Source organism: Melospiza georgiana, chromosome 2 (assembly GCF_028018845.1).
Source record: "Melospiza georgiana isolate bMelGeo1 chromosome 2, bMelGeo1.pri, whole genome shotgun sequence".
Classification (NCBI taxonomy): domain Eukaryota; kingdom Metazoa; phylum Chordata; class Aves; order Passeriformes; family Passerellidae; genus Melospiza; species Melospiza georgiana.
This window is the reverse complement of record NC_080431.1, coordinates 60,953,434-60,979,409: the sequence shown is the minus strand read 5'-3', so window position 1 is coordinate 60,979,409 and position 25,976 is coordinate 60,953,434. Positions and strand designations below refer to the sequence as shown.

The window sequence follows — 25,976 nt, the reverse complement described above, 5'->3', positions numbered from 1 at the left end:
AATTCTTACACGGTGAGAGGGGCACTGATGCAGATGGACTTGCTCAGAGGGAGTGCAGAACAGAGGAGTGAAGGAGCCCTCCTGCGTTCCCTGTGAGTCCCTTTAAACAGAGGTGCTGGGAGTGCACATCACTGTTAAAAGTGTTCATGCACTCTATCAGTCTTGCTGCTTGGGGGAGTACTGGACTGCTCAGCCTAAGCTCGAATTGTTCATTTGTGGCAGGTGCTGGGGAGTGAGACTTTATTGCAGGGTCACGTAGTGGGGAGTGTCTGGCAGCTCTGCTGTGGTGAGGCAGTGTATCCCCATACCTAAATGTTCCTTCCTAAGGGAACAGGGGTTTTTGAGCAGGACTGAAGTGGTGGAAGGTCTCAAACCTTGAGGCAAAAGTAGAAAACTGCTAGTGTAGATGTTCCCGAAGCCTAATTCTGGGATAAATTTCTAATACAAATGGCTGATGTTTGTGAGGAAGGGCATGAGGTCTGGCAATCTGCTCTTTTTTGGCTTTTGGCAGCTGCCATGAACTGCTGGTTTGAATTAGAATTTTCCTGTCCCTTAAAAGGACCAGTTATCCTGTAGGCTGCCATTTATAAGATGCCCTTTACTAAGAGGGGTTAAATGTCTTCTGGGCAAAGCCACTTTTAGAGGCACTGTTAGCCTTTTGGCACTTTCTCACCCATATTCAGAGATTGCAGTGCTTCAAATAGCTCTTTCAGTAATGAAAATCAGGGCAAAGAGAATTTTTACACCATTGAACTTGAATACCAAAGATTTATCTGTAGACAAAGGACAAGCCAGAGCAGTTTTCCATCACTGTTTACATGTGAAATCCTAAAGTAAACATGTTGAACCACAGTGTCTAAAATTATATTTCCTCCCTGTATTTTTATAAGTTCATGGACAATCCACTCCTCTTCATTTATAAGGTCAGAAACGTTGGCAGCCCTAGCCTTGAATTCCAAATAAGACATTGAGAGAGCATCTGTTGAGGCTTGCAGAGCCCAGGGTTTTGCTTTTCATTTTACTTTGCATTGTTAGGTCTTTAAGTTAACTACAGAACTAATGGCACAGGACCATTACAAGTTCCTCTTAGAGGTCACAGTTTCTCAAATTCTTAACTCAGAAGCCTGTGTGGTTTTTTAAGGAGTGTGGTGTCTGTCTCTTCTTCTTACTGTAGGAAATTGGAAGGTCTCCCTAAGAAGACCACCCCATTACATTTATCAGTATGGAGCTCCTGAGGAGGAGCCCTTGAGATAAGGATTGTAGATACATCCCATATTTTTATATTGCATCTGTTGGCAGATGGAGAACTACTTGCCTTGGGATAAATTCCATAACTATGACAAGGTTAGTCACAGATGCAATGGACTTCTTGTGATGGGTTTAAAGAGAAATGCCTCTGTGATTTACATTGTAATTGTGAGCCTTCAGGAGCTGGCAAAAGTGGAGTGTGCATGACAAGTTGTGAGTCTTAAAAACTGTCCTGCTTTGATCCTTTCACCATGATCAGGCTTTTGTATCCTGAGATTTTTCTTGTGAGCTAGACTTGGCTTCTGCTTTAATAAACCTTTTTACCAGAAGAGCTGCATCTATTAATTTTATCTGGAGTGCACTGCTGTACCTGGGCATGCATTCCCACAAAAAACTTTGAGGGATCTCAAGGGGTTTTGGCATCTGTAGTCAGGCTTCATTTTGAGTCTGAGTTTACAGTCAGTAAAGGCTTCTGTAGCTGTGGACTATCTTCTTGCCAATCTAGGAATGTAAATTGGAAACTGTTTAGTTGGTCTTTAATTGGGATTGTTTGTTGGAGGAAATGGCCGCTGGTTTTTTGCCATGTTCAGGACCAGAGTGAGGTTAGAGGCTGGCTGCAGCTCTTGAGACGCTTGTTCCAGCTCACAGGAGGTGGAATTCTTGCTGTTTTTCTGGCTTTGCAATTTACACTGACTCAAGGGTTTGCCTCAGCCCAAGGATTTTGGCTTACTTGTGTTGGGCTTTTTCACCACTACTGAAAAGCTAGAAAAGGGTTGCACTCAGGATCCTTTCTTCCTGCAAAGGAGCGCAGTTCAGAAAACTGCCCCCAAACCTTTCTACCAGGCTCTTTTACCTGAGGCCTTATATTAACAAAAACTCACTTCTCTTCCTGCTGCTCAGAATATCATTTTTCACCTCAGTGGCATTAGCAAGTCCAATACACATTGCAACCATTTCTGTTTCTTGCTCCTGGCCACCACCTGGGCCTAAGGAGCTCACCAGAGTTTAGGCTGATGCTCTTTCCTATAGTGAGACCAAGGGTGAGCTGTGGCATTAGTGCCTTTCCCTAGGCAGGAGAAGTGGAAGGCCAAGAGGAGGCGCCTCGCCAGGGTCAGTGGGGTGCCCCTGCACTGTCAGGTTGGCTCCCTGCTCTGTTCTGCCCTTGGCCTGGCAAGCACTGCTGCACATGCTGGCTCTCTCCTGCAGTCAGTTTCCTCTGAAATAAACCCTGGGGGTGCTTCTGGAGACAGACAGGGTGCTCTGGGTTTGGCTCCTAACACACTATGCTGTTCTTCGGCTCTGCCCAGTCTGACTCTTCCAAGGCTTTGTTACAGCGAAGGGATGTAACCACCATAGGCAAGCTGCTGCCAAAGGAAGGTGAAACTCTTCCTCACCCTAGTGCTGGCACCAGCTGCCCTGACAGTGAGCTGCTACTGCTCACTCAGAAACTGTTCTGACAATCTGGCAACCTGAATCAGCTCCCTGCAAGAAAAGCCAAGCTGAAATGTCAGGATGCCTGCAATGCAAGTGAAGAAGCAGGAATGTACATCTGCTTAGACCAGTTTCCATGTCTCAAACCCTTCCAGGCTCCACCTTGCTCAGTACAAATTTTAGGGGTATTTATTTACTGTTCCAATTAATTTTAAGTAAAGGATGCTTAGCTAAGATGCTACCACTTTTAGGAACCTGTGGTGACTGAAGGGTCACTGCCTGCATTCACATCCATGAGTGCTTTTTGGCACAGTGCTACAGTACCACTTGTTTAGCTTGCAGGCCAGATGACCTTCTATGATCTCAGTCTACCACTCTGTTTTCCCAAGGATTTACGTTCTAGCAGCCACTGTTCAGTTCAATTTTTTTTTCTTATGCAAGCATTCTTTTTTCTTCTGTATTTGAAGATGCCCCTTAAAGCACTTACAGGGGGATGCTTGGGACACACTCTATGCAAAGAAAAAGGCTTGTCATAAATTTCATTTAGGGAGGTTGCCATGTTGTCTGTGTGGCTGACAGCAGCCTTCAGAAAAACACGGAGAAAAAATGAGTTAAACCACATCTAGAGAACATTGCATCCTTTGGAACTCTGTAATATCCACATGCACTCTGTAGTGGCTTCTCCAAAGACAGCCTGCCACAACAGAGCTGAAGTGCCATAAAACTGCTCAGGAGCCTATTTTCTGAAAGGTCAAGGCAGGAGAAAGGGTTTCCCAGCATTTGTTCGGAGTGGCTTGTGTTGCCCTGGCTTTGCACGCACGAGCAGCTTTGCCACTGCAGGCTGCTGCCAGCAGCGCGTTCATCCAGGCCGTGCTTTCCAGCCCCGTGAGCGTGCGCTCTCCTACACGTATTTCTGTCCCCACACGTATTTCTGTCCCACACGTATTTCAACCAACGCCCTCTAGGTCACTGGAATTTGTTGTGGAGCGAGGCCTCTCTGCCTTGACCGCACGTTTCAGGCAGCTCTGATTGTTCTTTGAGACAATGCTACACCTCCCAGGCTGCCCAACTGCAAGGCACTGACAAGTTTGGCGCTGGCAGGATGGCAGGCTGGCCTTGACCTCCTGCCAGCGTGAGATGAAGGATGGGTTGGGTCTGGGCAGTCTCCGGGCTGGCTGAGAGCGGTGAGCTGAAAGCAGGACACTGCCAGCTTTGCAGCGGCTGGGAGCTGATACAGCGCCGGCGCTGAGAAAATAAACACTTCCCATTTACAGAGAGTTCATGTCAGTGCAGCCCATTTCTTAGAGCAGCCCTAGTTCCCTGCTTGGGCAGCTGTCAGGAATTAGGTGGAGGAAGATGGCCAATATATTCAAGTGCTTAAAGGCAGGAAGAGAAGTGAGGCCCTCACATCCATCTATTGTAAAGTTGCCACTTTAGCATCCTGAGCCCATGGGTGTTAAATGGGCCGTGCTTAGCTGAGTCATGGAAAAGAAGGGCAAAAACAAGCACAGCGGGCCTTGTCCCAGCTGGGGTGCCCTTGGGACTTGCAGAAACAACTGCAAATCCTTTGCAGCCACACATTCCTCCTCCCCTATTATTAATGGCTTGTTTCTCACAGTTACCTGCCTCCTACCTCAGTTCAGTGCTCTCTGACACTGGCATTAAATTGAGCATTAGGTGGATCAATAAGTGCTAATAAATCATATTGCTGATGTGCATCCAAGGCATTGAGGGTTTTTTGCTTCTTCAAAGATATAGGTGTGGAAGATGATTGACTGCTGATTAAACCAAGCAGGACACCTCAGCAAGAGTGTTTGCAGGGACTGGGGCCACCTCAGCTACTTTCACAAGGCATATTTAGCTCAGGGACCTTGAATTCTCCTTTGCCATCTAAAACCTGAGAAGAAGGGAATGTAAAATACAGACCCAAAGAGTGTCCGTTTCTGCTTGCTGCCTGTCCATGTGAAGCGTTTCAGTTCCTCTGGAGCCAGCACCATCCCACTGTCTGCTTGATAATCCTTGAAGAAAAAAGAGAGAAAGAGAGATGCTGTCCTGTGAGGTGTTAACTGTATTTTACAAAGGACTCAATTCCTCTTTGGTCTGATTTCCAGCATCCTTCTGGTCATTGATACTGAGACAGCTCTAGGAGACAGAAGCTCTGTGCACAGCAGCAGTGCACAGGCATTTAATGGTCCCTTTCCAAACCGCTCGTGCCTTGGGGTGCAGCAGGCAGATAATGTTAGTGCAAATCCAGGGTGCTGGAAGAAAAGTGTCTGCATGCAGTCTGAAGCTCTGGCCAGCCACCTGTTCAACCCTGTGAGGACCACTATGCCTTTCCCACCTCCTGCTGCTTAATGCCTTCTACTGAGTCACTAAAAGCTTGTCCCAGACTCTCGCCCATGCCTGTCCCTACCAGGATTGGGTGCGTGTCCCACTGTTAGACATGGCTCCAGCCTGTCCATCTGCTAACAGGTCTTGTTCCTAACAACCTTGCACACCTACTGGAACTTACCACTTCATGTCAGGGAAGGAATGTTTGCAGCCCATGGCATGGCCAGCAAGGATCTCTGACCCTAATTTGTAGGGAAGTGGGATAACCTCTTGTTGCGAGTACAGCTAATCCTGCACCTTGTATCAGTTAGAGCTGACCAAGCAGTAACCCCCCCATCCTGATTATCCCTGTATAAAGCTGTCACATAAATAACAAGAAATACCTGGCATATCATTTGGCCCAGGGGTCACTTACATTAAATGCAAGCGTTTCCTTCATGGGAAGCTCTTCAAATGTCTTTATGCGCTGGGGGGGGTTTGTTTTGAAAGTGTTTATGTATCTGTTCAACGAGAGAAGGAGGACAGTTTTTGGTGAGTATGAAGTGCACAAGCAGGAAGTGTTGGGTATTTCTCTGTTTTTTTGGGCAGCTCCCAGCTATCTTCAAGGTAGGTCATGCAAAAGGGACTTGTTAACCAGACCCCACCCAAATCTCACTCCCCAGTCCCGGGGCATGCACAGCCGTGCCTCTTACAGTGTCTGAGCCCTGTGACCTGGGCAGGGGCACTCCAAAGAGCCACAGCAGTGAGTGCCTCAGCAACTGGCCACCTGTGGGCTGTCTATGAGTGTTTTCTTCCACCCAGGTCCAAACTGGGCTATGCAGCAAACTACCACCCCCAACAAACACACACAGTCTTATTCTTGCTTATCTCACCTGACATTTTCAGTGCTTCCACTGCTTGAGCTTGTAACAGGAAAATTTTCATTGCACAAAGCATCAGATGCAGGGGGAGACCCACTTTCTGTTGTAAATATTGTGCTGAGGGGTATGTAGTCTTTACCTTCCTAGATGTAAACAAGAAATAAAAGCCTTATTCCTGGGTCCATGTGGCCAGTTTTCCTTGCCTCAGTGACAGCATGTGGTTGTGACATTAATACCTGCTGGACATTTGCTTGCAGCAGGTCACCCAGCTTTTTCACCAGCTCAGAGAACCGTGGTCTGTCGTTGGGATTGCTCTGCCAGCAGTCCAGCATGATTTGGTAACTGTGAGGACAACAGCAAAGTGAGCACAGGGTGGGGTTACAGCTCCGTTTAATCCAAGGCAGCACAGCAGTCTTTGACATCTTGTCATCGATAGACAGACATAGGGAGGTAACTCCTCAAACTGCTTGGTTTTACAAAGATTCTCTCTAACACCATCGAGGCATCTTCCTAAAAGTAAACCACTAAACTTCCCACAAAAACAGAAAACCTTCATGCAACACCCCAGAAGACAACATCAAAAGGATAATTCAGCCAACCAGTCATACTTCCTTTTTTTCATTCCTAATTAAGCATTAAACCTTTGTATTAAACATCTATTAACTGGCAATGTTTAGGTTAAAGTATCCTAAAGGCATCCTAAGATGACTTATATGGATGTGTCACTTCCTTGTATTGGTAGAGCCAAGCTTTCCTTCCTGCAATAAAATATGTGGAAGAGACAAAAAAAAAGCTCTTATCTACTGTCACTAGGATAATAAAATTAGTCAATGGGCAATACTCCCAGATAGGCATGGCTGGCTTGCATCCTTTTCTTCTGCTAGAACTATTTTTTGGTAAGTGTTGCTATTTAGAGCCATGACATAGCACTCGGGAAGGCACCAGGACACCACACGTACTCAATTTTGCCTCCAGAAGTAAAACACCCTGGATATGTTCATGGTCCTCAATGATTTGTGTCACAGGGTGAATGTTCAGAGTGCTGCATGGGCCTCCCAGGCAAGGTGCTCTGTCCTGACCCACCTTGGTCTCCAGAAAGGTGTTGGCCATGCAGCAGCAGCTTGAGGCTGCACCTGAGGGCAGGGGAGAAGGGAGTGACGGCTGACATGGCAGTGAGGACTCAGACAACCCGGGCGGGGCGGCTGCGGGTCCCCGTCACCTTCCTCTGCCATCAGACACCGTGTACAGGAAAGGGTGGACCCTCCTTACCCGAGTGACTGCAAGGAAGCCTCCACTGTCACTTCCTAAGTCAAGACGATGTTAATAATGTCACATTCCTCCAGCACTTATCTCTGTGCATGTCGGTAAATATTAAACCTAGCAAGGAATGACCTTCCTCCTTCTCCTCCCCCTTCTCCTCCTCCTCCTTGCTCAGCTTCCCTGAGAGCACAGCCCTGGTGGTGCATTGGGCTCAGGCTCTTGTTGCCCCCTACTCTCTGGGAGAGCCAGGGGCCAGGATGGGTGGTGTACAAGAAGATACCGATGGAGGATTGGGTTGTTTTTCCTTAGGCTGGCACAGGGTATTTTTAGAGGCTGGAACATCATCTGCAGGGCAGCCCAGGAGGGCAGTGGTACCCAAGGCAAGCAAAGGCATCTTACATCTCCTCGGTCGCTTGCTCTGGGGCTCGCATTCTTGTGCCTTCCTTCAGCCTGCTGCAGAAATCCTCGTCTATTTGGACTCCGGGGTAAGGAGAGGCACCTGGAAGTGACATTGGGAGAATAGATACATGCCTTGAGTGCCTGTGACCTCACTGTGGCCCTATGCCTCTCCCTCAAATTCTCCCTATGGATGTGCATCATCAGGTTGCAGAGCTGGGGGCAGGGAGTGTCGCCCCTGCAGGGTCTGGCCCTGCTGGCTCCTCAGGCAGGGAATTACAGCTGGATGGGCTCCAAGCCCCAGTCTTTGGAGGAGGGGGCAAGATCAAGACCGCAGCTATTGGTGGTGCTTTCCTAGCCTGAACAGAAAAAATGCACATGAATTTAATTTGAACACTATCCCTTGAAAAGCCAAGTCTGATCTTTCTATTGGTTTGGACTACTCCAAAGTCTAGTGAGGACAATATTAACAAACCCCAAATGCCCCAAATCACCTTGAAAAAATCGAAATAATTGTTTGAAATGAGGTCACAGTGCATTTGCATTGTTTTTCTGTTTTCTGTGTTTCTCAGATGCAGCCTGATTGTATTGTTGGTGGTTTTTTTTCTGTAGACAAAAAAAATTCAGGATAAGGGAAAACGAAAGGAAAAAAAAAGGGACCTTTCATACAGTCAGAGAGTCACCAGGTTCAAGGAGCTGGGGCTTTAAGAAAAAAATAGCAGGTATTATGAGGCTGACCATAAAATCACAAGAGTTGGCAGGCTGACCAACAACATGTATTTAAACTAATAAATGATTGATTGTCCTGAGAATTGTATAGTATTGTTTCCTCTGCTGTTCGCCTCTTTTATCAGCCTCTGTGTTGAACTCAATTAAGATTCTTCTATTCTGACAGTCATTGTTGTTCCCACTCAGTGTACATCTTGTATCCTGCCTTTTCCACATGAAGGAAAGGAAAAAAAAAAGGCTTCACCGGGTTTTAATTTCAGATTGCATGCTCTAGTTCATCGTGCAGCATCAGTGCAGATGCTTTTTGCCTGCTGTGTCCAGTAGCCTGGGTGAGGGGGGTGCTGGATCCCTCCTGGGCTGGGGGGACCTCCTGGACTTGGGCTGGAAATGGGGGTGACAGGATCTGAGACATTCAAACTGTGGGTTTGGCTCCCTTGCTCCCACAAGAGGGATAAGAAGCATTTGAGGAAGCACTCAGCTCATGGCACTCAGTGTCTTGAATGCTGTCTGTGGCACAGGAGGTGGTGCCTTGGTCTTGGGCAGCTGGTGACCCAGAATAACAGCTCTGTGTTATCCTACAGGGTTCTAGAGTCAATTGAAATGCTTTAAAAATTGCCTGATTTTCCTGCTAGTGCCATCAGTCAGACAAAGCTCTGTGACTGCTCTGGCTGTGCTGCCCTGCATCCTCTGCCAAGGCTTTCTACAGGGAAAAGTGGGAAGCTTAGTGCCAGCTTTTGCCCATGGCAGAAGTAGCTGGTAAAGTTCTCAGACAGCTGTGCTATCCTTTGAGGCTTTCGCTTGGCAAATAAACTTTCAGCGCTCTTAAAAGCAGCAAAATTTCTGGTTCACGGGGGCACGATAATCCCTCTGCTTCTGATTTAGGTCTTTTTGAAACACCTGCCAAAAGATCATTGAAGGTAAAGGATGTTTTCCCCAGGCTGGAGTCCCCACTCCCATCAAGCTCCTGGGGTGCAGAGTTAACATACCCAAGGAAAATATCTCCCACAGCAAGACCCCGAAGGACCACACGTCGCTTTTTGTATTGTAGATTTTATCAAATATGGATTCAGGAGCCATCCACTTGAGAGGAAGTCGAGCCTGGAGTAAAAGGGACAAATCTGACTATTATTTTCAAAGCCTGAAAGATTTTAATCATAGATGAATCAACTATATATTGTTATGTAAATAATTACCATTCAGGCAGGAACCTGTGGGATTTCCTCACAGGCAGTCAAGATAAACCCACACTCATTCATACGCTTAACAAATTGTTGGAGTAAAAGGCTGTTTTTAAAAAACATGTGGCGCAAAACACCAGACATTGGAAACCTGTGACCAGGCCTTTTCTTTACAGGGATATGGGAGTGTGTAGGAGCAGAGGTCCCTTGCCAGCATCATAGAGACAGGGCAGAAAGCCCTGCATCCAAGCACCAACCATTCTGTAACGATGCTGGAGATATTTGGGGGGAAATTTTCCGAGCCAGAATTGCAGGAGCACATCTGCACAGCTTGTTAGGGTCTCCTGAGCAGCACCAAAGCTGTGTGAACATTTCCCAGCTACTTTGCAATGCTGTAAACCCTGGAAGTTATTTACGGATGTGGGAATGGCTGGCAGATGGGTGAGTCTCCAGAAAGAGACTCTCTGCATGACTCCAATGCCCACACCAAATTCCCACAGCATGGGTGGGTGCCAGCACAGTTTGCTGGCCCAGCCCTTCACAGCAGGGCTGGCAGGGCAGTCACTGCCTGCTCTCTGCAGTGAGGGCAAAAAAACAACAAGTAGGTGCTGGAGGAACAAGTCCTGCTCAGCTGCTCAGGGCACCAGGAGCACTGGGGGGTACACAACTGCTTTTGGGGGCACTGTTTTCCTTGCAGGAAGTTTGCAGAGTAAGGGGGTGATGGTGAGCCAGCCAAGAAATGTCTAAAAAACCAAAGTATTAACAGGGCAAAGCTGTGAAGAAGTCAGCATGTCTAGGCCTTATGGCTGAGGATTGAAATGCTTCCCAGACCCACAACACATCTGGACAGCTCATCTTCACACAAAAACCGACAGCTTTTGAGCTCTTAAATTCATGTGAACATCTACAGAGCATTTTGGTGGACAGTTTGAAATGGCATGTTATAAACATTTGGGTAAATAAACAGCATCTTGACTTACATCTCCTTTTCTCACATAATCAGGATTCTTATAAATATCTCTTGCAAGGCCAAAATCACAGATCTTCACAACATTGTTCTCAGATAAAAGGATGTTTCTGGCTGCCAGGTCACGATGAATGCACTATAATAAAACAGTTTCACAATCAAACTGCATTTCCTTATTCCTGCCCACAAATTTCCTGTCTCTCATATCCTTTAAATATTATTATTATTATTATTATTATTATTATTATTATTATTATTATTATTATTATTATTATTATTATTATTATTATTATTATTATTATTATTATAGCAATAGTAATAGTAATAATAGTAATAATTTTTTAGGGAAGTTGCCTATAGTTTACATGAAGTTACTCTAAACAGCAGTAATTTTTTTTTAATTATTAAGTCCAGAAAGTGACAAATTTGTAAGCCCTTTGACATTTGCAGGGAAAGAGCTGAATCATTTGGAGCTCCCTAATATATGTTGAAATTAAGGCAAAACCTACCACACCCAAAAGATCTTCCCCAAATGAATGAGCTTGACCCACTGCCTTCAGTCATGATCCTGTGTTTATAGACTATGGATACTTGAATAAACACAGTTATATTTATAATGCCAAGAGGAAAACAGCTCTTCCTTTGGGACCTCTCCCAAGGAGGGTGTCACTACAATGTAGACATGATTTCACCTCTGAATCTTGTCCTTCTGCAGTGAAAAACCCTCAGTGCAAAACTCACCTTTCTGGAGGAGAGGAACTCCATTCCTCTGGCCACCTGAAAGCTGTAAGAGATCAGGTCCTCCATAGTGAGGGGCAGCTTGTACAGGTCATCAGCATCTGCAGAGGTGGCAAGCAGGGTTTGTTACAAAGACAGCTCACAGGCTCTCTTTTCCCCCTTTCTTACAAAACCCATTATTCCTATAAATTCAGTCTTTTTGGAGGGGTATTCGAAGGTCAACCTACTAGCATTGGAAACAAAAATAGTGCTTGCTGTACACCCCATGCTTTGGATGCTGCTGTGTTTTCCCCAAAGATAAGGAGCAGTCAGAACAAACAATCACACATTTTCCTGTCAGATTTTGTAACCCTGGAAATAATCTTTTTTTAAATCTTTTACCCGCTGGACATGACCCTCTGAGCATCTCCCACGGATGTTTATTAGGGTGATAAATGAGGAAAAAAATTTCAGGGATTCACAGTATGTTGTAAAAATATCACAGTCTGTGTAGGGACAGGAAGGAATTAATACCTACCCTCCTCGTCCTCCTCCACATCAGTCAGACTTTTATCTTCCTGGAACCCAGAGCTGGCCAAGCTCTCCCTGCTGGTGACACTGGCCAACCTTTGTTTTTTGCTTTCCACTGGCTCAATGTCCTTTTTCTCTTTCATTGGCTCTCCCTGCAGAGAGGAGTCCTTCAAACAAAAGGAGGAGAAGAGGTGTGACATCAGAGCAGTGGGAACCAAGGGAGCCTGCTGATGCCTTTCTGCCAGGCTGGTGGTGTCTGGTGTGGGTGGTCGCATCTCTCACAGGTGGGGCTGCCCAGTGCCACTGTGATGGGCAGGGGCTGGTGGCAGAGCTGTGCTCCACCAAGGCCATCATCCCCAGAGGGCAGAAATTTGGTGTCTTGGGAGCACCAGCCCATGGTTTTAGGGTAACAAAGGCAGTGGGCCATCTGCCACAGTGAGGATTTGCAGGGTGTATGGATGGACCTGAATGCTGGCCTGTGCCTCATCTCAGCCGGGCCCATTTCTCTCCAGCAGACAGAGAAGGAGCGCAAAGTGGACTGGGAAGGTTGTGCCCACAATGGAGGTATCCCAGACCTCTCAAACATCAGCTTTTGGTCCCAACCTGCTTAAGACGTGTCTCTATGTCCCTGCACAGGGTTTGGTGTGGGCTTGTAAGCCCTTTCCATGAGGAGCAAAGGCACTTGGTGTTTGAAACAGAGCAGCTGTTGGAAGTGACTGGCTCTCTTCAATGCCTTAATCCAAAGCTTTCTTCCTATGGCCAATCTTGAGATGGTTTAATGGGACACGTGTTTGGAAGAAGCTCTCTCCCTGCTACCGGCCTGCCTTACTCTTGCCCCCTCTTACTTTTCCTTTTATCCTGCAACCCTCTCTGTTCCCTGCGCTGCTGGTGCAGAGCCAAACTTCCACCTCCTTCCTGCCCAGGCAACCTTCCCAAGGGTGCTGGAGCACTGGGTGTGGGAAGGGGTGTGGGAATGACTCCGCTCAGCACGGACCCTGCCCACCATGCTCCCTGCTGAGCATCCCACTCCAAGAGCCACGTGTAGGAGGAGACAGTTGCTGTGTCCTGTGTGGAGTGCAGCATGGACAGCCTTGGGAGCAGAGACTCAGCAAAGGCCTTTCAGAGGGGGGTGTCCTCTCCAGTGGGCTCTCCCACACAGCCCTCCCAAAAAATATCCCTGAGATGCCAATGAGCTTTTGGCACAGCTGAACAGAGGTTTGGAGACCTGCTGTTCTGTATACAGACTCCTAAGTCTCATGTTAGAGCCCTGGATCATTTGGAGGATTTTTTCTGGAACTATTTGAATTTTCTGGGACATTTGGATTTAGGTTTGTAATAAGAAACATATAATGAATTTGATTCAGAAGGCTGTAGGATGTGAGGACAAGACTCTAATCTCTTTTTCTCTTGATAGCTCTTCTCCTCACACAATAATAAGATTACTTGTAAATCCCTGAATATTAGGGTGTCTTGGGACATGAGATTTCATTGGTATTATCTTGTTTGTGCTCCCAGCAGTACTGAAATAAGTGGGCAAAACCACTTCCTTTGGCTTTGCTGACCTCAAGCTCACCAGGAATGGGTTCATCGGAAGCAGGGCAGGAGCGTGTGGGGACACTTTGGATAGGATCCCCTTCCCCTTGTCGATGGCTCCAGCCAAATTAATCACAGCAGTCTCCTTGCACAGTCAGGGAGGGAGAGGTGAGTCCTTTCTTGGCACAACACATCCCACACCAAATATTAGTACAGGTCAGGTGAACCCAAAAGTAATTTCTCTGCTTTGGTAGAAGAGAGTCTGAGAAGACCAGCTCAGAGAGCTGACACCCTCATCTCCAGCACTTACGTCAGGTAAGATGAACCCTGCAGGGACAATCTGCCTCCTCACCTTGCTAGGGCAGAAAAGATTCCTTTTGCTCTTCAGGTAGTTTGATAAATTCCCATACTTGCAGTATTCAACAATCACCATCAGAGGCCCTGGGCAATTAAATTAAAAGAAGAAAACACCAAACATTTTGAGCAGCATAAAGCAATAAAAGGTATAAAGCATCAGTTCTGAGAAAGAATCTTTCATGCCCCCAGAATAACTGGCAACACATCCTAAGAGCTAGAAGGCTGCTTGAAGAACACTGGACATAATCAAAATAATACTGCTTCTGGAAATTAGTGCAGGGCCTAATTTTGGAAAGCTGGGTCTTGAGTCTGGGTCCTGGGGGATGCTCTGTTTCCTCTTTGGGCAGTTCAGACTGGAGTCCCACAGCCCAAACACACTTGATGAGTTAAAATAGGTGACATATCTAAAACAAACAAACTCCCATACTGGTCTTTTGATTTTCTGGGTGTGGTATCATGGAGGATTTTACAACAGCTGCATTGTGATTCATAGTTCAGGGCCAGCAGCTGATACCCCTTGTTCCCAGCCTCTCCAGATCATGTTTAACTTGAGCTTGAGCAGTGGAGTGAGTGAGATAAAGGACAGCAAGTGGCACACTCCTAAATTCACGCTTCACATATTAATCCTAAATGAAAGTTTAAAGAGAGGAAATGTTTAATCACTTCATTAAGTGACTGAAAATCTCTCTTTCTTTTCCTCTTTTTTTCACCAACTGCAGGATAAGCTCAAATATAAAAGTTACTAACTTGACCTCTGGATGAAAAACAACATGGGTCACTGGCTGTTATTGGGAGATAATCCAAACTCATTTTCAGAGCAGTGCAGATTTTTTTACCTCCATTTTTTGTGCAAGCTCCCAACAAATTCACGATGTTGAGATGATGACCAATGTGGATTAGGATTTTCAGCTCTGTCATCAGTGCTTTGTACTCACTTGCTGTGGCCCCTTCTGTAAATACAAAATAAAAAGTCAATGTGAAAAGACAAAGTACTGGTCCTGCTGAGCTTTACCACTTCTCGTTGCTTTCCATTGAAATAATCTCTGTTACTGGATGTACTTCTTGTATTGATGTTCTCTCTCTATTCCTCCCTGCTCAGCATCCTCTTGGTTGCAATTAAACCCATAAAAAGAGTCAGGCACTCAACTTCCTCCCAGTAGGCTCTATCCTATTTAGAACTGGGAGAATTTTTTTTTTCATGAATAGTTCTGATGTTTCAACCAAAAAAATTGAAAGAACAAATGAAAAGGGATTTCAATATGATAATTATTCTATCTAGAATTGATAGAATTGGCTCCATCTGATCTCACTTCAGCTATCTAAGGGTTATATGCTAGCCTGAACTAATCAACGTTTTAAGGGGCCAGTGTCAAGAGCAAAGTATTTCAGAAGCTGATGTAGCCATCAAGTTTAGCCATCTGTATAAGGGAAAGATGAACTACCCCTGGGTGATGCCTGCCTGGTTCTGTTCATTATGTAGGAAGCCTGGAGATAGACCAGGGAAGTAAATATTAACTGGTTAAAGTGAAGTGACTGCATCTCACCCTTAACAGTCATGGTCAATAATAATAGGAATGATGTAAGAAGCCCCTCAAATAGATCCGAAACATTCTATTTGGTGTTGAGTGAAACTTCTCATTCCCCCTGAGCAATTTTTTTTCCTGCAGGATTTGATTTTGTTAAGAAAACAAGAAAATTCAAAATCGCTTTGTGAAAAGGAATTTTTCAGCTTAGTGACACCAAGAGCAAGAAGAACAGTCCTGTGGAAAAAACCCTTGAGCTGGGTCTTAAAGGGCTTGGTTTCAACATCTGAATGGAAACATCTGAAGTTTCTCTTGGTGTCCCAGACAAAACTTGTCTTCTACTTGGTGATCTGCTATTTGCTTGTATGAGTGGTGACACCTCTCCTCCACCACATGGGAATTCTGTGAGGATGAGGCCTAATGAATGACTGCAGAGTTCCTGGATAATCTAGTGAGGACACAAGGAATGAAGCAGATCTCCCCGTGCTTTGGGTGAGATACTAAAGATACCTAGAGAGGATCTGGTCCCCACTGGCTCTCTTCATTGTCAGCAGAGCTGAACAGGACTCAGCTCCCTGTATGCAGGAGGAATCTCCATTCCATCCTAAGGAATCTGCCTTAGGATGTTATCTCTCGCCACTGCCAATGAAGGGCGTTTGAGTGGCTAACTCAGATACAGGCATCTGCTCTGCACGTGCACGTGTGAATCCCACCAGGAAGACTTCTTGTAGCTGCCCTCTGCTCCCAACCATTCCAGGAGCACCCATGACTCCTTGGTGGTGCTGGCTGGCACAAGAAGCCTGCTGATGTGCATAAAGAAACCCTGAACCCAGCAGTCCACTCCAAGGGCTGGAGTTTACATGTAGACATCTCCTGATAAATGACAAGTAGGCATGTGTGAAGCTGGGAGCCACTGGCTAAGATGGATTCATTCAAACTATTCCCAAACAGAGTCAAGGGAGGGCATTGGGGCTCCAAGCCATACTGGCAGAATAGGGGATGTGTCCTGGCAGAGAAATAACACCAGAAAGGATTCAGGGATTAAGACAGATAAGTAGTGCAGCAAAGCCAAGTACATGGGAGGGATGCCACGGGAATTCAATCACAGCTGCGGCAGGCTATGACTGAACATCATCCTGCTTGCTAACATCCCAAGAGCCCTCTTCCAATTAACGAGGGGGTTTTGTCCTTTCTGCTCCAATGAGGAAGGTGGCAGTGAATAGCTGGGGGATGATTGTACTTTCAGATGAGCACTGGTGTATGAACAGCGCTGGCAAATCCATTGCACAACCTGGGTGTCAGCAGCCTGAGCACTGTGTGATGAGCCTGCAGCCAGTTCAGAGGGGGCACAGCTGCACAGCACCACCAAGATTTAAACTGCTCGATAAAACTAGCTACTAAAACTATTAAGCTAAAACTGTGTTTAGCTTAATAAAAGGGTCTTCATGAAGAAAAATCATTATAAAATCTAACTGAGAAGGTTAAATGAGATGCTAAGTCAGGCATATGTGAATGAGACATAAGACATCTGGTTTTAAGAGGAAGATGATCATTCCTTGGAATGAACAACCAAGGAAAATATGAAAGCTTCTATCCAAGTTTCTTTACATCAAGGTAGATACCTTATACTTCAGCTAAATTTCATTTACAGCATTTGGTATAGAGTCAGTTGAGCATAATGGTATGATTTTTACTGAGAATGCAGTTCTTATTTCATACTTCTGCCATTTCATTTGTGGTGGTCCTGCAACTTGATTTGTACACATTTTGGAGGCTTAAAAATGTTATTGGGGAAATCTTGTGCTTTTGGCAGAACTGTATAAAAAATGCACCACTGTATAAGGCATCATTTTTTCCAATGCAGCTTTGCAGCAAGATACCTTTCAACATTTTCACAGCAACTATTCTGCACGTTGGTGATTTCCTAATTCCAAAGGCAGATGCTTGTACCACCTTTCCGAAAGCTCCATGTCCAAGAGACTTTCCTGTCAAGAAAAGAAAGTGGAGAGATACATCTTGGTAAGAAAAAAGGAATCCTGTCAGCAAATGGCTTCATAAATCATGAACTGAAAAATGTACTTTTCAATGAGTCCCATAAGTACATTTCCAACATGTAGCTGGTTTGGGTTTTTTGGTTTATTGGATTTTTTTTAAAAGTAAGCAGTCAAACTAGAAGACAGAGTCATCAGAGGAAGAAAGTGATGGGAGTGAAAATGTCACTAAATGAAAGCAACCATTCGTTGGAGGTACACTGGCTTCAAATTTGATTTTTTCAGTCTATCTCTGCCAGAGAAAGATTTTGCTCCGCTTTTCCCTGAGCACTCTGCATGGTGCAGCAGCCTGTGGTGCTGCCAGTTATGTCCTCAATAACACAGACCCTCTTCCCCTTTGACAATGTGTTCACATGGACCGCTCTGGCTGCCTCTGCCCTGCTACAGAGGCTGTCAAGGCTTGCTCAGGGAGATCTTGTCAACACATCAGCTCTAGCAATAAGTTTTATTTCCAAGTAACTATTTTCAGATTGCTTTTGTGCTTCACCTTCAGCAGAACCCAGGTACAAAGTGGCTAACAAGAGTATGGCACCAGGATCTGTGGTGTAGAGAAGAGCAGAAAATAACAGTCAGCTTTTCACATAAAAGCAAAGGATAACATGTACCAGATATTTGTTTCTCAGATATGCACATGTGGCATGACCATCTCCACAGGACAATTTCCTGTTCCTATGATGAACACCTGTTTGACTAGCTCTCAGGTGGACATCTATCTTGTTGGTATCTGAGTGAGAGATTAATCCCACTCAGATACTTGCAAGCAGAGAAAAAGAGCTGCTGTCTGTACTAGTTTAAATCAATACTGCCTTTTAAATGCATATATTGTATCTAAACTGTAATTCTCAGTATGTCTGTCAGTAGTAGCAAATAACATATGTTATAAAAGAAATGGAAACATGGAGTATGCTAAACCAAAAAAAACCCCAGAAAATTATTTCCACCCTAGATTTGCAAAAATGTTGTCATTTTTTTACAGCAAATAAAAGCCACAAAGAGCTTGATCTACATGACTGAAAAGCATCAACAGACTGACTTTGGTTTGTGAAGGGCTTAGTATTTGATGGAGAAATATAGATGAATCAGTGTGCCTCTAAAACCTACTGTTGCCTTTTTCAGTTACTGGATATAGATTGTGTAAGAGAAGCACCTTTAAGACTCAGGTCTCAGATTTTCTTAGTGAATTGATGTTTTTGGTCCTTAACATTTTGACTTTGTGCAGACTGGTTTCTGCACAAAGAACTTGCAGTTTGAGGTCCTATAAAACCCGCCATACCTTTGTTTAATCCGTAGCTTTAATCTGTTTCCATCACTGTTAATGCACTTCCCACGTTGTGATAACCTACTTAGTCACCACTTGGAAAACGCAGCAGCTCATAAAGCTGCACAAAGCTGCTAACCTTTCAGAGAGGAGAATGAGCACTGGAAACAGCACTTCCTTCTCTAAACAGTGATTCAATGGGAGACTCTAACAACACTCAGTCTTTGCTGCTCTGCTGCTGCTTGTACCATGTTGAATAGTAGCACAGGACAGGGCTGCTTTAACTTTACATCATGCAGCTCAAAACTCAACACTTTAGTATGCAATTGTGGCTATGGCTGTTCTTGCAAATGTCCCTTCTGCTGACATACAAAGTAACTACAAAATTATTAATCAGAGGAATATTAAGCTGCCCAACCATCTGAACAGTCAGTTTGTCATAGCCTTTGAGCAGCTACACTGGATGTGTTTGGGGTAGTGCTCAGATGTGTAATGCTGCAGCATTTAGATCCAGACCAGTGAAGCAAAGTGCTCTGCTTAAGTTTTCCACACTTGACTTGGATTTTCTGGGCCGCTCAGAACGCATTAAAGTGAACATACGCCTCAGTCAAGGAGTTTTGGATCAGGAGAATTTCCTTTCAGTCCCGTTTTAGCAGAGTCCTTCAAGCATGTCAGTTGTTGCACCTGGAGCATTAGCAAAAAGCACTTGCAGGCACTGCACCCCATGCCTGTGGGAGGGCACAGGCTCGAAGATGTGCTTCATTTCTCAGGTTCTTTGCCTCTGCTTGAGTCATCTGGGTTTTCCCCACAGGTGGCTTCACGTTTTCCATTACGTTACACAGGACAGCTGTGCACGTGCAGGAGAGTTGGAAGCGCTGTGCTCAGTGCCAGCGCTGTGGGCTTGCAGGGAGGGCACAGGAGGGAGCAGGGCTCAGGAAGCTCACTGCCCCCAGAGCCTGTGACACTGCTCTGCAGCCAGCAGCCACACTGCCCCGGGCCCTCTGTCCCTCTGTCCCAGCATCAGCACTGTGCCACCTCTCCAGGCCGGGAAGGTCAAGCCCACGCGGGAGGGGAGAAGCGTGTGATGGCTCAGCTAACGCAGCGTGTTATCGCCGACCGCACTGACACTGATTTATGGCACCAGCCTTTTCTGCCTAATGAAAAGATGGCATTTACTCTCAGTGAGACTAATCTATGCTGAATGTTAATTACCCTGACTTCAGTGATGCCCATTTGAAATTCCCTGTAATGGCTGTGCCTCTTACAGATGAAGGGAGAGTCCTGTTATATAAGCATTGCATTGCAGCCGTGGGCTGTGTGTATGCATGTTGGAGGAACACACAGCAAAAGAGATGTGGGCTGAAAGGAGAGACTTCTTTGCAAAAGTTATAACAAATATGTGTCCTGGAAGATAAGTAGGTGGAAAGAGAAAAACAGTCGCATCAGATGCTGGAAGGGGTTGCATTTCCAAGTAAAAATATTTTTTAAAAACCATAGAAGCACATTTTGTGTTTGTGAGACACTAATCCTCAGAGACTGCCAAGGTTATTCAAAGACTGAGCCAACTGCCGTGTAAGCAGGACTTGCACTGAGCTAATCTAGCATACTGCACATACACAACTTCTTCAAATCTGGTTCTCATTCATTGTCAGCATTCTTTATTTGTTTACACCAGTTCTTCCACTTTTAACTCATTCTCTGGTCATCGTTCGTCACCTCTGGACTCCAAACGCTAACCCTGAAAGGCATGGGTTTTTCCTTGGTGTTTACATTCCATTTCTGTTTGTTTCTTTCCCAGTGGTCACATTGTCTGCACATCAGGCTCTTGGTCCATCGCTGTAAGAAAATTGTCTGAAGATTGAAGTCACTCCAGCACAAGGTTCCAGCATTCCCAGAATTATGTATGACAATTATAAATCGAGAGCAATGTATTTCAGCTGTGCTTATCCACATCTGGCCACCTTGTGTCTTCTGGCAGGCAAATTTAGTGTGATCCTAATTTTGCACATGTTAACCAAGCTCTGTTCCTGATACCCAGGAGACAGGAGGAATCTGTTACAGCTCCTAACTAAAATGCAAGGATTTTCTAGACCTTGCTGTAGGACAAATGCAATGCATGCCTGAAAGAACAAACAGCACTATAGCAACGAGGCTGAGCTTATCACTGACATTTTAATGTTGACCTTCTTGCTAAGATCTGTGTGATTTCTGGAGGGATTCATCAACTTCCAAATAAGGTCCCTTCCCCTCTTCCCTTCTCATCAGTCCCACACGAGGCTTAATAAGGAATGGTCCCAAACCCATGCCTTTACTGGGACATCTATTGGGGAGCTGGCTGTAGGTTTAAAGTGTTCAAGGGTATTTATTTTTGTGTGGACTTACATGTCACATTCTTGCTCTTTATGGTTCAATAACAGAATATTTATAAAACTGCAGTACAGAGTGAAAACAAGGAGATTGTGCTGGAAAAAGAAGGACAGGGAGAAAAGGGAAAGGGTGCAGGATGGATTATGAGGACCCATTTCTGCACAGGCCTTTTTCCAAGTTTCTGGGTTGAACAAAGGGAAGAAAACCATAGAATCATAGAATATCCTGAGTTGGAAGGGACCCACAAGAATTATCCTTGTGGATGATCCTGGCCCTGGACAGCACAATTCCAAGCAGCACACCATGTGCCTGGGAGTGTTGTCTAGATGTTTCTTGAGCTCTGTCAGGCTGGTGATGTGAGCACTTCCCTGGGGAGCCTGTGCCAGTGCCCAGCCACCCTCTGGGTGAAGAACCTATTTCTAATATCCAACATAAACCTCCCTGACACAACTTCAGGTCATTCCCTCCGATCCTGTCACTGGCACCAGAGGGAAAAACTCAGTGTCTGCCCCTCTCTTCCCCTCACAAGGAAGTTGTAGCTGCAGTGAGGTCTCCTCTCCACTCCTCCAGGCTGAACAAACCAAACTACCTCAGCTGCTCCTCATACAGCTTCCCCTGCAGACCCTTCATCATTTTTATAGTGAATCACCAAAACTACAGTAAATGCCAAAGGTCAGGCTACCGAGCCTAGAGAGAGAATCCTCAAAGTTGGCAGTCTGATTTGGAAATCTTTGGTTGCTCGTTTTGTGTCATGTTTTAAGAAAATCAGTTTCCAAAATATAGGATGCATCATTCTTGTCTATATTCTCCTCCTGTGGCAGGGTGGCCAACCTAATAGAAGAGGGAAAGGCTGTGGATGTTGTCTGCCTGGACCTTAGTAAAGCCTTTGTCACTGTCTTCCACAGCTTTTTCCTGGAGTGAACAGATAGATTATCCATGGTTGGACTTCATCTTGAGGGTCTTCTCCAGCCTAAAGGATCTTGTGGTCCTATTTTCTCTTTCCTACATGAAGTCCAAATATACATGTGAAAAGTCAAGTAGACATGGTCAGTCAGTCCTAAAGGCTGAAATTCATTCACAGATCAGTGCTCTCAGCGTGGAATAGATCCCACCAAACCTGGCAGTACACTGTGCTGAGTGCCTAGAGCACATCCAGCTCCTCTTTACCCATAGTTACAGACACATCTTATTCAATCAATCCAAACTGTAAATGAACTATTCCAATATTACCTAGTTTGAGCCTTTCTCTTGCTATTTCCCACTTGCTGGCATCATAAGGTAGACGTTCACATTGCTCATCTAAGGGGACTTCATCAGGATCCATGATGATTGACAGGTAATGGTTGGTCTTCATTTCAGAGGAACGAGGCTGGAAAACAAGGACATTGCAGAATGAAAAAGAGGATTAAAGTGTCTATCAGCATCTTCTTGTTTGGATCAAGGGCTCCAAGTTAATTCTGTTCACAAGGCTGCATGTTTCATGGCACACTGGATGGTTTGGTTAAACTCCCTTTGGCTTTTCTATATATTGCAAGAGTTTTTATATAAAAGAAACTCCTTCCTCTAGCTTTCCTCCCATCTGGACATACCAGTTTCTTCAGTGATATCCATGTGGGTCTCTATTAACATATGGTGTTATGACACAGGCCCTTGCACAGTCAGGAGAAATACTTTCAGCAAGTGACTAAACATTGCTGATAAAAATAACTTTCCTTCATGATTGTGCAAAGCAAGAAGTGGCCTCATGCAACAGATGGAGTTCTACTGCCAGTGTTTATTTGTTCCATATATCCCGCAAAGATAGGTCATATGTGGTTAGAAATTGTGCAAGACAAGTCCTCAGGACACTGGACATTGTACACTTCACAAACTGCTGACAAATTTGTAGGATTTTTTATTTCTTTGGTATAATTTCTGAAAATTTTACTCAAACCATTTGAGTCTGGAGGAATTTATTAACAGCTGGACTCAAATGCGTGTTTTAAAACAGAAAATTTCAAATTAATTTGCCAGTTTAGTTTCTCCTGAGCAAATGTATATCCATTTCACATGGGAAATATAAGGCAAGATGAATCTGATCTGAAAGTTCTCTGCAGTTCATCCATTTTGAAATGTATGTTCCTTCAAAGAGCATCAAGATTTCCATTCTAATCCACTGGATTTTTCTTGACACAGGAGTACTTACCTTTCTATAGAAAAGGTCTGGTGTTTGTCATCATTTCCTAGCTATTAGTTGGAAGAACTGAACCTGAAGGTGTTGCTTTTCCTAAACTTGTGGAAGTAGCACGTGGACAAAGACATACAGATACCCCAAACATACAGATATAACCATATATTCTCTTTTCTATTATTTGCTTCAACTGCCTCCTCATACTTTCAACTTCCCTCCCCTACAGTTTGGAAATATGTCCCTAATACCTGCATTTCTAGGCATGTTTTTAAAGAAGGATATTCCCAGCAGTGCATGCCTTGATTACAAACACAACTAGACTAAAATGACAGCAACTAACAACTGCTCATCCTCCCCAAACCCATACATTTTTTCCCAAGAAGGATGCACTGATGCTTGGGAAAAAGGCTTAAAGCCTGTCTCCAAACCATCCACTAAGTCTGGAAAGAACATGGATAAGCAGGATATGAGTGGAAACAGAAACTTGTGTGGTGCTCCAGAAGGGGCATTTCTAGACAGAGATGTGTGTACCACAGTGCTCCTACCCAGCACATTAAAAGAGCTTTGAAGTGGATCCATTCCAGAAAAAGCAATAGGGGAGTAGAAAAGTCAGGCAGTTTCCCACAGTTCTTTCTTCAGATGAACTCAATATCAAAGTTTTGGCACAAATAGAGATTTGAAGCAACATTTTCAATGATGAAAAATTGTTAAGGATATGATCTGTCCCTGTGTGCATCACAGAGAGGTTTTCAGTAAATGCTCTTGGACAGCATAGTTTTTTTTCTGTTGTGGCAACATAATTTGTATATAAAATTTAATTCAGAGCTAATTCCAGTCATAAATCTTTGAGATTAAGGGTTTATAAGAGAAACAGAGAGAAGACCATAAACATAGACTAACACTGGTTGGAAAGTTGCCTCAACATGTCACTTAGTTAAAGTCCCTTGTTCTACATGATATTTTTATTATCTGATGATATTTTTATTATCTTTTAAGAATCTAACAAGTTTTGGTCTCATAAAAAATAAAAAAGATCTGAAACCCCTTGCTACACTTAAAGCTTACTTTTTCCCAAGATTTGCAGTCATGTTATAACTTGCCTCATCATTACTGTTGAGCATTCAGTACTGGTCCCTCTTGCCTTGTAATTTCCCTTACAGCTATGAAGTTTCCCCACAGTTTCAGCTGACCTCCACTTTCCTTTCCCCCAAACTCCCACGCATTTCTCCTCACCAAGGCTTGCAGCAGTAGGAATGCAGGCAGAGGGACTGCTGCCGTACTGCCCTGATTTGGACTGCTTTCCCATCAGTCAATAAAAGTTCTTAGTACCCAGCCCAAGACACTGGCAGGCCTTAATATAGGTTGGGATGACATGGTCTGTCAGCCAGCTGTGACGTGCCCAGCTGTGGTGGCTGTGAGCAGATCCCTGTGGTGCTACACTGTGATATCCTGGGCTGGTGGTGGAGTGGGAGTGAGGAGAGGGAGCATGCAGCCATTTCTCAGCTCATGTCTTGCAGTGCCCCAGTGCCTTTCCTCAAATCCATCTGCTCCTGCAGGAGTTTTATTTTGTGCTTGGGAAAGCTGCCATGGTTTATCCTGCACACACCACACAATGCAGACAGGGTGCTGTCAGCAAAAAGGGGTTTTAAACCATCACAGTCAGCCTTGGACAAGAAGGAGGGTCAGCTGCAGGGGCAGTTAAATTTGTCATGTTGGTACAGGATCATCTGCTCTAGAAGCTGCACCATCAAAACTCCTTCAGCAAAATATCACTTTGGAAGTGATGTAATTGTACCAGACACTGTGCGAACCAGACCCCAGCACATTCTGTGAAGATCTGTCATTCCCACTCACTCAGATCTTCAAAGACATTAGGATGCTAAACCCCCACAGTTTTTGTAAGGGAATGAGGATGCCTTTGGTGTGAGTCAGGCGCCCAAGTGAGCCTCAGAGCCTTGTCCCCACCCAGGCTTTTCTTTCTGGCTTACTCATGCTCAGGCTTGCAAGTCACGGTTCTCCAGCATCCATCAGCAGCCTGGTTATTTCACCAGGAACAAGGGTGAGCACTATCAAAGAATCATAGGATATTCTGAGTTGGAAGGGACCCACAAGGATCATGAAAGCTCAGTCTCCGGCCTTGCGCAGGACAGTCCCAAGAGTCATGCCATGTGCCTGGGAATGTTACCAAACACTCCTTGAGCTCTGGCAGACCTGGTGCTGTGAAAGTGAAACAGAATTTTTCTTTGGTAGACCCGACAATCCCAGCAGCCTGGGAAAAATTTTCTGACATGAGCAAAGGGCTGCCAAGGAGAGGCAGGTGCTGCAGGGCATCGCACCAGACATCCCTGTCTGTTCTTACCCTCTTCAGCTTGCGAATGAAGAGGGTCAACAGGAGCCAGAACAGCGTCGCAGCCACACAGGTACAGGTCAGAGTTATCAGCTCCAGGTTTGACCTCTCTGATATGCCTGGGAAAATCAAGTGGGAAACATGTTAGAAAATAACCTGCAAAACAAGGGTACTTCATAGTTTTTCTTGGGTTTTTTTTTTTTTTTTCCATTAAAATAAAATACCAGGAAGGACCAGCTCTTTTCAATGGGGTATTAATCTCTGTTTGGACTGGCTCTCAGAGCCAAAAAAAAAGTCTCCTGCAGCCTCAGGAGAGGACAGGGCCAGGGCTCACAGAGGGGATGGCTCTGCTGAGGTGGTACTGTGGGGTGAGAGCTGCTGCTAACGTGCTGGAGAAGCTCCTGGGAGGGTTTGTGCTGGTGTAGGCACCAGTGACTCCCAGCGTGACCCAGGGCATTTTGCAGAGGTGTTGCTTGGGGTTTGCTGTCCAGGACCTGATTCCTTTCCTTGTCCACTTGTCAGAGATCTCTTCCCCGCTGGTGGCTGAGCCCTGCAGCCTGCACCTCCATCCCACACATTCTGTAAACCCTCCAGCCCTCACCAAAACCATCCCTGGGGGTGACCTGGGGATTCTCTTGGAGACTCATGGTGATGCCAGCAGGAGTCCATGAGCTCTTTTTCCCATGGCTTGGATGGATCTGATCTGTCACCTGGGGACTCAG

General features: G+C 45.2%; 1 protein-coding gene across 2 annotated transcripts in view; it reads right to left on the bottom strand.

The window, feature by feature from the left end:
* Positions 1-25,976, bottom strand: part of FLT1 (fms related receptor tyrosine kinase 1) — a 107,490-nt gene that overhangs the window by 1,978 nt on the left and 79,536 nt on the right. The window contains exons 16-29 of one of the 2 annotated variants that reach the window (XM_058045449.1): positions 25,267-25,373; positions 21,968-22,106; positions 16,942-17,046; positions 14,375-14,488; positions 13,534-13,622; positions 11,656-11,815; positions 11,142-11,239; positions 10,414-10,536; positions 9,242-9,353; positions 7,530-7,629; positions 6,107-6,212; positions 5,883-6,013; positions 5,426-5,510; positions 4,606-4,697 (exon numbers count right to left, since the gene is read on the bottom strand). In XM_058045449.1, coding sequence (XP_057901432.1) covers positions 4,606-4,697; positions 5,426-5,510; positions 5,883-6,013; positions 6,107-6,212; positions 7,530-7,629; positions 9,242-9,353; positions 10,414-10,536; positions 11,142-11,239; positions 11,656-11,815; positions 13,534-13,622; positions 14,375-14,488; positions 16,942-17,046; positions 21,968-22,106; positions 25,267-25,373 — 1,561 coding nt within the window. Of the gene's footprint in view, positions 1-4,605; positions 4,698-5,425; positions 5,511-5,882; positions 6,014-6,106; positions 6,213-7,529; positions 7,630-9,241; positions 9,354-10,413; positions 10,537-11,141; positions 11,240-11,655; positions 11,816-13,533; positions 13,623-14,374; positions 14,489-16,941; positions 17,047-21,967; positions 22,107-25,266; positions 25,374-25,976 lie in introns of those variants that run through there. The other variant, XR_009116010.1, reaches the window with a different exon arrangement.